At 30.2% G+C, this 12205-nt stretch overlaps 1 protein-coding gene across 6 annotated transcripts in view; it reads right to left on the bottom strand.

Annotated features, from left to right (window-relative positions):
• Positions 1-670: 670 nt before the first annotated feature.
• The window catches only part of LOC139489724 (nuclear factor NF-kappa-B p105 subunit-like), a 57994-nt gene continuing 46459 nt past the window's right edge, over positions 671-12205 (bottom strand). For 4 of the 6 annotated variants that reach the window (XM_071276465.1, XM_071276466.1, XM_071276463.1 and 1 more), the window contains exons 12-21: positions 10098-10970; positions 9180-9321; positions 8325-8442; positions 6167-6389; positions 5475-5644; positions 3812-4072; positions 3397-3550; positions 2859-3031; positions 2136-2229; positions 671-1306 (exon numbers count right to left, since the gene is read on the bottom strand). In XM_071276465.1, coding sequence (XP_071132566.1) covers positions 1209-1306; positions 2136-2229; positions 2859-3031; positions 3397-3550; positions 3812-4072; positions 5475-5644; positions 6167-6389; positions 8325-8442; positions 9180-9321; positions 10098-10970 — 2306 coding nt within the window. In that variant the 3' untranslated portion in view covers positions 671-1208. Of the gene's footprint in view, positions 1307-2124; positions 2230-2858; positions 3032-3396; positions 3551-3811; positions 4073-5474; positions 5645-6166; positions 6390-8324; positions 8443-9179; positions 9322-10097; positions 10971-12205 lie in introns of all 6 variants that reach the window. The other 2 variants (XM_071276468.1, XM_071276467.1) reach the window with 1 other exon arrangement.

The following is a 12205-nucleotide window of genomic DNA, read 5'->3' on the forward strand; positions in this document are numbered from 1 at the left end:
CTTCTTGTTCAACTTGTAGTAATTAATAGTGTGGATTCGTTGTTTGTCAGATACCAATTTTTGTGGATTTATTTTGGTACAGGTTAATTGAGAATTTATATCTTCAACCATTTTCAAATGTTCTATTTTATAGTGTGTTTTTCTTATTGTGATGTAACAATATTGTTTCAGATGAGGGTGAAGGTTTGGTACCATTAAAACCTGTCCCATGTAAGGAATCTGATGTTCAATAGTTGTCTTTTGTTGATGTGGTACATAAGTGTTTTTTGTTTTTTGTTTTTTTATATAGATTACTGTTGGTTTTCACGTTTGAATGGTTTTACACTCATAATTTTTGATGCCCTTTATAGCTTGCTGTTTAGTGTGATCCAAGGCTCCGTGTTGAAGACAGTACTTTGACCTATAATGGTTTGCTTTCATAAATTATATCTTGGATTGAGAGTTGTTTCTTTGGAACTCATACCACATCTTCTTATGTCTATATAAGGTTGCATGCAGACTTAGACAAAACCAGGAACACTAATATCCATGAAAATGCATGTTTTCCTAAATCCACAGTATGCATTTTTTACCTCTATTCAAAGGTCTCTCATAAGATCAGTTTTCTCTGGTTCTGAAGGTGACCTTTACACTCAATTGTTTTCTAACAAGATTCAATCAAAAACTCAAAAATACATATATATTTATTTTTCATGAGCAATATCAAATTCTGTTTAACTAATGAACAACATAAAAATATACCAAAATGCTACTGTAATACAATTTATGCACAATATAAATTGAAGTATTTTTTTACAATTCAGTTGTTCATAGCAAAATTTCATGTTTTTTTCTCATCTAAAATGACATAGCAATCAATAATACTACTCTATCATGGTCCCATGGTTACCTATAGTACTAGATTTTGACCTCACAGTCTCTTTTTCTGATCGTGGAATAATCAAGGTTGTTGTTAACAACCTAACCAAAACATGACATGTTTATAGTCTTATATACAGCACATATGACCGTCTACATAATTAATTGTCAATTCATAACCATAAAATATGAACTAAATGTAAAACGAATTCGTAAATGATAATTACATACTAAAACAAATCCATGTTGTCAATTAGAATAACTCAACCAACGGTGATTTAAAAGAAGTAAACAAGACAAAAAGTTGTTTATGATCATATACACAATGACAATATAGATGATATAGATGATTATGTAGCTGCCGTTAAAGTCTGTAAGGGTTTAACATCACCGGAACTCAATCCTGAATCGTAACAGTTCATATTTGTATTACTTTTCTTTAATGAACCTAAAACAAGAAAAAATGAAAATATAATAAATATTACACAATATCCTAAATAAAAATCAAAGTAAACAAATGAGATGCATTCAAGTAAGTCAAGGCTTATACATTTTTTACTTTTTATTTGATCAATATTTGGCATAATTTTATGGTTGTCAGTTTATTGATATTTGAAATTTGATATTGCTGTGCCTGCCAAGACTTATCCAACTCTAACCTTAATTGTTAACAAAATATATTTCATATCAGATTGAGACAAGCCTGTCACACTGATTTAGGCTGTCGATTTTCTCATTTGAATTGTCATGGTGGGGCCATTTATAGCTGAAAGTGTGGTATGGGTTTTGCTCATTGTTAAAGGTTGTAATGGTGACCTATAGCTTTTTACATAAATGTCATTTGGACTCTGGTGGATACTGATGTCTCATTGGCAATATTTCCCCATCTACTTTTTATCTTTCTTTTAATTAAATTGGAAGATGGCAAATGTTTAGCATATATAATGCACCAAAAAAAATTCTGCAGCAATGATTTCCAGATTTTCAGGAATTATTGTGATGTTTATCAACAATGCCTAAAATACAACAGCATCAGTTTTGCAATAACAAAAACTCATAATTTCAGTAGCGATTTTCCTACATCTTTTTTTTTGAAGACCCATTTTAATAGTAGACAGCTTTTTCATTTGAAAATTGTCTACTATACTTGACAAAAAGATTACCAAGGTATATCAAATGGAATAGACGAAAAAATATTTTAAACCTGTTTTCCCTTAAAAGAAAATGGAAGAACCCACCTTATTAAATTTCTCTGTTTTTACTTACAGAATACTTACTAGATGAATGATACTGTGAAATCAATGATACTACATCCATTCTACCCATTGATGTTAAACATTCCATTAGATAAGAGATCGTACCTCCATATTCCTGTAAAAAGAAAAATCATTTAAATGTGCTGATATTGTAAATAATCAGTTTATTATTTGTAAAGTGGAAGTCAGTTCTTCTGTTTTTCAAATTCATATTGTTAGTGGTTGTGATTTGTCATCTTAATGGTAGTTGTCATTTAGTGAATTTGGTGTTGATAGCAAATCTTTCAAAGCCTGTTTATTTTATTCATAATTTTTTTAGGCTGTGATATAAAGCTATTGTATAAGGATTTATTAGTCTAGGACTGAATTCCATGTGTTCTATCTAATTGTCTGATGTGTGTTTGTATTAGTTGGTTTGTTGCTGTCATATTGATATATAAGTCCTATTACCTTTTCATTTAACCCTCTGACTAGGCTGGTTTTTTTTATTACAAGCTTGTAATGATTAAAAGCATTAAATTTTCAGATATCCTTGGTTTTTAGTTTATTTCAAAAGAATTAAAGTAGAACTGTGTACTTTGTGTAAAAAAATTGTTTCAAATTTTGCTCATTGCTCTGATCTTAACAGAAAGAAAGAAATCAACTTTAAACAACCCCAAAATTTGTTTAAAATGTATATTCAATCTAAATGTGTAAAATACCATGTTTTTTTTTATCTCTCAAATATTTGGAAAAGTAAATTACCTCATAAAAATTGAGTAGCACTCTTGTCTGACTGTATCCCGGACTCTGACTGTCCATAAGCTCAAATAAACCAAGAGCATTAGCTAAAGCAATCCAGTCTCCGCCCTCACATGGTGGGTCTAACATTTTAGAGATCTGAACTCGCACAGGGTACATTAACTTGTGCAGATCACCTAAATCATGAGAACAAAACATTTTAAGAATCTCTCTTTATGTGAGCAATTTACATTCTAAGTTTTTTTCTTCTGTAGATCAAATTGACATTCTCAAATATTTATTTTATCTTATAATAAATGTTTCATTAGTTATTTCTTAATGGTGTGGGATGTTCCATTAATACTTAAACTTGATAGGTTTCGCCAAAAAAAAAATCTCACATTTGAAATTTTAGCATTTTTGAAAATAAAATAATAACACCTGTTCTTTTCTTCAATTATTAAGTATTGTAATAATTTATATAAGTAAAAATTATGAATTTACTGTATTAGATAATACAGAATGAAAATCTAAATTTTTTATAGACCATTGAGTAAATTACCTTCTTGTGATGGGTCTGAAGTTCCATGATTGGCTAGTTGTATATCTTGTATAGATAACGATGAGAAATAATCTGTAGTATGTATATAGTCACGGTCTGTTTGATCTAGCTCTTTGACATTTGAGTATGGTTCTCCTCGTAATACTCTCAAAACCTATACAAAAAATATTCATTGATTAATATATCTTCAAAGCAGGAAGACAATTTTTGTAAGCTCAAAAACACTTATACCATATCTTCTTATATCTATAAATAACCTTATTAACTTTCATGTAGAAATAGTAAGTTATTTTTTTTCAAGAAAAAACCTTAATTCTTTTTAACAATAATCCTTGAGATAATTTAACACATAAAAGAACTTATAATTCACTCAGGAAGTTTTGTCATTGCCATATTTAAATGCTTGAAATAGTACCTTTTCATTGTCCATAGCAAAATCTTCTGGTTTATAACAGTCCAAATGGGCACTAGTATTTGAGGAGTTATCTCCCATTTGTTTGTCATCTTGAACTCCCTCAAATTCATCATACAGTTCTTCTTTAACTTCATCATTCTCCATCTCTGGGTCACCTCCGGCAGCTATCAATAATGCCACAATACCAACATTCTGTCTTGCACAGGCAACATGTAGAGGTGTATTACCGTCAAAACAACAAGCATTTACATTTGCTCTAGCCTGTAAAAGTATACCAATATAGTTTGTATGTTTATAGAAATTCACCAATACTTAAAAAAAGCACTAATTAAAGATGCATTTTAATTCTTGTTAACTGACCGAAATACCTTCCTAATTCTAGCATTGAGTAGACAAATGAGTTAAAATTTCAAAATTCACATATAAATGCTATTTTAAACAAGAATGTGTCCATAGTACACGGTTGCCCCAATCACACTATCATTTTCTATGTTTAGTGGACTGTGAAATTGGGGTCAAAACTCTAATTTGGCATTATCATATAAAGATTATATCATAGGAAACATGTGTACTAAGTTTCAAGTTGTTCAGACTTCAACTTCATCAAAAACTACCTTGACCAAAAACTTTAACCTGACAGACGGATAAACGAATGGATGGGAGCACAGACCAGAAAACATAATGCCCATAAATGGAGCATACAAAGTTTTTTTTTCAGAAATGTGCATCTATCAGTCCTTTGCAAATGAGTTGTCACATACTTCTAAATTATTTAAACGAGGAAAATCCGTAAGTATTTATTGTTTGTTTTGAAGATTTAAAGTGCATATTGAAGATACAAGATATATCCTTTAAATTTCAAGTGAACACTTGTATATTAATGATAAATTTAGGTCCAGGGTCATTTGACAGTGCATTTATGATCTATATTCAGATGAATGTCGTTGGAATTTCCATATTTTTTAGGACTACAGAACAATTTATGTTCATGGTACAAAAAAAAGAATGTACTTAACTAAAAGTGTTCAAGTAAAGTGATAATTGCATATACTTAAGTTTCGTTGATTGGTATTTTTCTTTTTCAAGCAGCTAAGAGATATGTTATCTGCATTTTTTTTTAAATAATCTTTACCCAGGTACCTTGACTATATTTTTTCAGTTGACCTAATTAATGGGATATATGATCTGAAGATAGTCAAACATCTAAGTAACAAACCCATGCATATCAATGTATTTGTGTTGTACACATGCAAAAGATAAGAAAACTGCTTTATCATTTGAAAGTAAAATTGTATTTTAATTAACATCTGGGTGAATAAAAAATTTCAAATATTTCCATATTCAGGCCATGTGGTCATGGATCTTTCCAGCATGATAATCATACTCAGTCTCAGAAATCAACCAATCAAAATATTGGATTTTATGTTTCAAGCACACAATCAACCAATCAAAATATTGGATTTTATGTTTCAAGCACACATTTTATTCTCCAAGTACTGAGTACAGTTTCATGACAAGGGCTTAGAACTAATGCTGGACTTGTTCATTGTTCATATCCAGAATATGCATGTAACATTTTCTAATGAGTCTAATTTTTTTGGCAATGCATTTGCATGTCTAAAAGTATAATTATCAATTAGGGTTCATCTGTATAATTTCCTACCTCTAATATTAGATATCCAACAGTAGTAAGATCATCTCTTTCTACAGCATGGTGGAGGGGAGTTCTTCCACTCTTACCATCGGGCATGTTTATATTCCCTTTCCCTTTTGATATCAGTTTCATAGCATTACAATTCTGTGTTATAGCTGCAAGATGGGCAGTAGAAAAGCCTAAAAAAATATAACATAACATTTCATTAAGTTTCCTTTTGATAAAATAGAAGACAGATAATAATCATCATATGAATTATAATGTTAGGTTATTTCTTTCTCTAATACACAGATTGACATTTTCAATTCTTACAAATGGAACATGGAACTGAATATTCAACTTCTTTTCATTGTCTCTTCTCTCTGCTTTTTCCAGATGATGGTAACAAATTACTATGCAATTTTATTGTATGCCAAAGTTTAATTTTAGAAACATTTCAATAAAGAGTTGTCTAATTTGGTACATTGTACAAATGTTGTACGTTGCAGTAAAACTGGCAACACCTGATAATTTTATGAACATTTTAATAATTTTGCAGGTCTATATCAAATAATTAATTCTATCCCAACTGATTTTTAAACAGAAACTATCATTACAATAATTTCCAGAACTTTTAATGCTGTTATATACAGACAACAAAAAGAACATTAGAGCTAAACAACAAATCCTAAAATAACTGACACATCAGCACTTTTTCTTACCATCAAAGTTCTTGAGATCTAGCTCTGGGAATGGTTTATTTTTGGCTGCGTTACATCTTTGGTATCTGACTAGAATGGCAAGACATGAGTCTGCCCCATACAAGATGGCAAGATGTGCTGGGGAATTGCCTTTTCTGTCAACCATGGTTGGATCAGCTCCAACATTCAACAACCTATCAACTACACTTGGCTGTCCCATCAGTACCGCTAAATGAAGTGGCGTCTGCAAAATAGTATTAAATCTGTCAATTTCATCAATTGTTGAGTTACACCTTCATTTAGAGATTAATTTAATTAGGATAATACATCAATGATTGATACTTAAAGCAACATTGTGTCAAATTGTGCGATCGTGTATAAAACTGTCATTTATAGGAGTTATATAAATCAAATCGGTTCAATCATCTGAGAAATAATGGGACTTTTGTTGGTAAAGGCATTTATATACTCTGTTATACATAAATGTCCAAAATAAAATATATCAGTTTTCATTTAAATTATCAAAAGTATTTTAATAAGAAAGCCTGAACTTTAAATATTACACATTTTTTTTTTACTTGAAATGTAAGTTAAAAGAACTAATCAAAATATTTAATTGAAAAATTTAAATGAGATAAAAAAAATAAGTGTCAATATGATTAATCTTGCTGTTATTGATTGAATGATTGATAGTTGGTGGCATTCCAGAATTATTTTTTTTATCTTTTAAGATCTCCTTTATCTTTCTTAATCTGGACAATGGTAACAAAAGGAAACTTTAAAAAAATTCTTTATCAAATCTTTTGACAATTTTTCAGGAAATTATAAAAAAAAAAATGTCCATTTTTGTTAAAAGTGCAATTGAATTCTATACCAGGAAATAGGTACTTTTATTTTAACATCAAGCTAAATTCTGATTAGTTGACATTTGTTACACCTCACTGACCTCGTTTATCTTATCCGTGACCTAAGTGATCAATATTATTCTTTATATCATAACAGGATGTCAGTTATATTTTATAATTATATTACAACCTAAATTTGATATTGTTTTCGTCCATTTGTACTAGATTTCATTTAATACATTTTTTTTATAAATACTTCTTACGTAAACAGAAAATTATCTACTGATATAATGAAAATGACCCTTTATAATTTTCTGTTTATGTAAGAAATATTTATCCATTAAAAAAAACACTTTTTTATAATTTCATGCGTTAAAGGCAAACTGCATATTAAATAGTTTAAATTTTGTTTAAACATACCTCTGTAATTAAAGACATCCTGTATCACTTACGACATTTGCATTTAAATGATTGCTTTAAAAAAAAACTTTTTTTTTTATTTTGGTCGTTTAAGGTTTTAAATTTGTATGGAGAAATTTGAATAAATTTTTCTTTAAACAATTTCTAATCCAGAATATTGTTGTGACTTATTAAAGCTGTTGAAAGCAATACTGCAAATTCAGAAATTATTCACAATATTGCGAAAAATGTGACACGGTTATAATCGCAATAATTTAAACTCGCATTTTGAAGAAATTTATATGAATTAAATCTCACTAATAAATGCAGGTAATTATTTCTGAATTTACAGTATTTACAATTCAGATTATTATATAACATCTTTTGATCCTGACAATACAGATGAGTGTATATAGTATTGTTGTAATATAAATGTCAGAGAACGTTGTTTTAAACAGTCGATTTGTATTCAATATATGGTAAATAGGTGTTGGAACTTACTGTAAGGAAAAAAAGGGAAATTTTCCCTACTGTCACAATTATAAAAGAAACAATCTTGAAAATATCCCCTTACATAAATTAATATTAGATTGGTATCAATATATGGTTAATAAGTGTTGTAACTGACTGTAAAAAAATGAGAAATTTCCCCTAATTTTGAAATTGACACACAATTGCCAAAATATCAACTCACATAAATTAAACCTTAATGAATGACCAAAAATATGGACAAGAGAAATGCAAAAGTGAAACCTCAACAAAGATTTGGACCTAGAAATTGCAAAAAAATAAATTCTGAGAAAATTTAATTCCCTTCCTAAACTTTTGTTGCAGGCCAGACAAAAACTTGAATTGTGTCTACCAAGCCCAAGGGATATTGGTATGCATTACTACCAGCCTCAAATTTGTTATAGTACAGTATTTTTAAAACTCACCTGTCTAAGACTATTATAAGCACTAGATTTGTATCTACAGTATGGTAAGGTTGACATGACGTCTAGGAGATTGTGTATGACTTCTAACTGATTATTAATGATGGCGGTGTGTAGAGGTCTACAAAATAAAATGCAAAAGTTTCTTCTAAAACATGCTTTTTAATAAAAACAAATATAAGGAATGTAAAGGTCTACAAAATAAAATGCAAAGTTTCGTCTAAAAAATCCTTTCAGATAAAATCAAAATTTATAATGTTTTATTTATTTAATATAGCACAAGATAAATGCAATACATTTGTGTGAATTTCAAACAGAACTGACGTCACATTGTTGAAATTATGTAATTATTGTGTAAGAAAACAAACACAGTAAAAAACACTAAAACAAAAAGAAAATACATTTGACATTTTTGATTAACTACATGCTGGAAAGAAAAATATGCATATTCTAATTTCCATGTTTTGCTATTAAAGAAAATAAAACAATTTCCAGTAATTTTACACTATTATTACAGAAAATGTTTGATGTCATAGACCAAGAATAATTGCTTTGCATCAATCAGACGAAATGGCTGTCAGATGTAGTTAATATGGTTAAGTCTAGAATCCCAAAAACTATTTAAACTTCTTGACAATGCTCTTATACTGTCAGTGTGGATTTGTAGATACCAGTTTTTGTGGTTTGAATATTCAAGTAAATGAAGTATCTACTAACAACCTTATTGAAATTTATACTTTGTTGAAAATTTGGATTCACTGTTATTTTTTTCGACAAAATCCACGAAAATTTGGTATCCAATTCATAATAATGAATCCACAGTACTCAAATTCATAATGAAAGCTATATATAACTTACAGATCGCCACTATCGTCTGATATTGAGAGTAGGTGGCGCTGAACAAACAACAACTGTTTTATATTTCCTGTGGCAGCATAGAACTGTAATGCCTTTGAAGTTCTATCAACAATGTGCATAACATCATCACTCTCTGTTTGTGCTGTAACGAAAAATACTTATTGTTTGATTGATTGTTGATTGCTTATAAACATCCAGTGACAAATATTTCATGCATGGTAAGGACAACAACAAGTAATGAGGGTGGTTTTTAACTAACCATGAGGGTCTTGCACAGTCGGTATACATAGACAACAACATGAGATGAAATAAACAATTGATACATGAAAAAAAGGGGGAGGGGTTTAGACTACCACTGGATCAGAACCAGTAAATAGTTAAAACTTCTAAATGTGCAAGACTCTCATGGAATGGGTGGTCAAAATCGTTAAACACCCTTTAGATAAACAGTTCAATAAATAAATTAAACATTTTATATCCTATATTCAATAACTTTTTTTTTTATCTATCTAGTTTATCTACTCCCACAACACCTCTCACAATAAATGAGGAATGACCTTGTGGTTAATGAATCATTATCAATGAAATTTTCGAATTTTTCATAATCTTTTGGTTATTTTAATGTGAAATCAAAATTTTGATTTAAAGTATATTGACTATTCTAGTGGAATCAGAAAATGCACTAGGGTATGGTTGGTGAAATTCAATTACACTAGATCTGCTAGGATTAATACTTGTTAATTATAGTACCTCACAGAACTTCTTTGAAATTATTTCATATTTTCACTTATACCCCCTTAAGCTAGTCAAACTTTTATAAGTTTTTTTTCTTCTCTATATCCTATATAACTCTTATTTTAAAGAGATATCCAAACTTGATATTAAAAACAAAATTAAAGAACATAAATGTGGACATACCACTAAAATCCTGGAATTGAGATTTAACAGATATTTCATTTTCACTTTGTTCTTTAATATCTAAGTTTGGTTTATTCTGATCATCAGCTGCCATCTCAGAATCCTCCATATTTTCAACTTTATTTTCTACCAAGTCCTCTTGTACATTTTTAAAACTTTTTTCTTCTTCTTTCATTTCATCAACAATGTCTTCAATTTTTTCATCCTTTTGAAATATATCAATGCCGTAGTCCTCAGTTTTTATTTGTCTTGAATCCTCGCGTGATGTGAAGTCATTGGGAGGCATCTGACATTCAAACGGAGCAATTCGTTCAAGTCCTTCGTTACCGTAATCCATCATTTTCCCCGATAAAACTGAATCTGATGCTGATTTGCAAAATCCTGGATGACCATACGGTTCTACGGGAGGAAAACACACTCCCCCCATTTGCTTCGAAGGAACACTGTCCGTCTCGTCATAGCCTCTTCTACCATCACCCCCAAAATGATGAGGAGCTTGTTTTATGACAGTGCCTCTAGGAGTAAGTTGTGACCCCCGGGGTTGCAGCTGTTGGGGTGATCCCCGGGGTTGAAGCTGCTGAAACGGTATGTGTTGATTACCAACTGCGAACTGCTGGAAATACATTAGATTGGGGTCCTGGTAGACATTTTGTTTCATATCTTGTTGTGGCATCTGCATCATTGGTGGGCCTTGGTGTTGCATGTAGATATCTTGGGAAAAAAGGGTAGGCAATTGGCTTTCACCGTCTGTGGTTAAATCATTAGCGCTAGCAGTTTGTTGTCTTTGTCTAGGACGACGATTTGGAGTTGCTGTCATTCTAATTGCCTGCTGCAGCTGCTGCTGCTGTTGTGCATTCGATACAGGAGTAGTATCTACAAGTAAAATTAGGGTTTAATTTCTTAGTGTTATATTACCTTTGGCCATATTCATTATAAATAATTTCATTCTATCAAACTACCCTTTTTTATGTAGATCTTTTATGGGAAAAGGAAGCATATATATGGGGGCATTTTTTCCAAAAGCAAATTTGAAAATCAAAAATTTTAATTAGAATTGAATGGCTGAGATTTTTCATATCTCATAATTGAATAGAACTTTGAAGTGATTTGAACCAGTTTCCCTTCCTATACCTTTAAATATCACCAGATCCCATACAAACAATTTAACAAGGATAACATGTATTCATTAAGGAAGAGTTGTTTTCTCGGAATTCATGTGACTTCTATAAATAAGTTTACCTATATATATCACCACACTTTTTACACAGGAATACTGAATCCAATATTTTTTATTATTGGTCGACCAGGAACAAAGGATATAATACAATTTAAACATTTTCATTCCATAATTTTTTTCTAGGTACCGGTAATTTTTTCTATTGTTTATTTTTATCACATGGTTATCATATAAATCTATTTAAAAACCTGTTTGCTGAAAATAATATGGAAAGGAACAAGAGATATTCCATAGAGAACTGAAACCCATAATTTTCTTTAAGGTAATAATAATTCAAATGAGGAACTTCTCCATTTCTACTGAACCTCCAAACTTTTTCAGAACCTCATTTTTCATGTTAAAACGTGGTATCAGTTCCCTATACAATTCAATTCTTCTTTCATCTTTCAAAAATGAAATCAAATTGGAGATCAATTCAGACTTGTTATAGAGATTTATTCTCATTTCAAAGCCAACCTTTATAGGCAAGGCTAGATATATTGAAAAACGAAATCTGTCTATTGTTGAAGATTATATCTAATTGTCTTTTTGTTAATATGATGTTGGGTTGTTAGCTTAAGATATTTAAACTATATCTCCTTTTTACAAATTGTACCAGAGTATACTTCATTTAGTTATTTTGAAAATGTTTATTTTTTTGGTTTCACCTCAAACCGTGATTAGTACAAACATTCTGGGAACACAGTTATCATCGTTTATCTTTTATTGTCGTAGTGTAGGCAGTGGATTACTTGCACTATTTTCCCATATATCGTCCAAATGATTTCCCTATGTTATGCATAAAATAGTAGGGTATAGGGGGAGTAAATTAAATGTTAAACACATTTGGGTCACAAATTTTAAGGTAAAGTAGCGATTTGGTCCAGATGAT

This window comes from Mytilus edulis, chromosome 9 (genome assembly GCF_963676685.1).
Source record: "Mytilus edulis chromosome 9, xbMytEdul2.2, whole genome shotgun sequence".
Taxonomy (NCBI): Eukaryota; Metazoa; Mollusca; class Bivalvia; order Mytilida; family Mytilidae; genus Mytilus; species Mytilus edulis.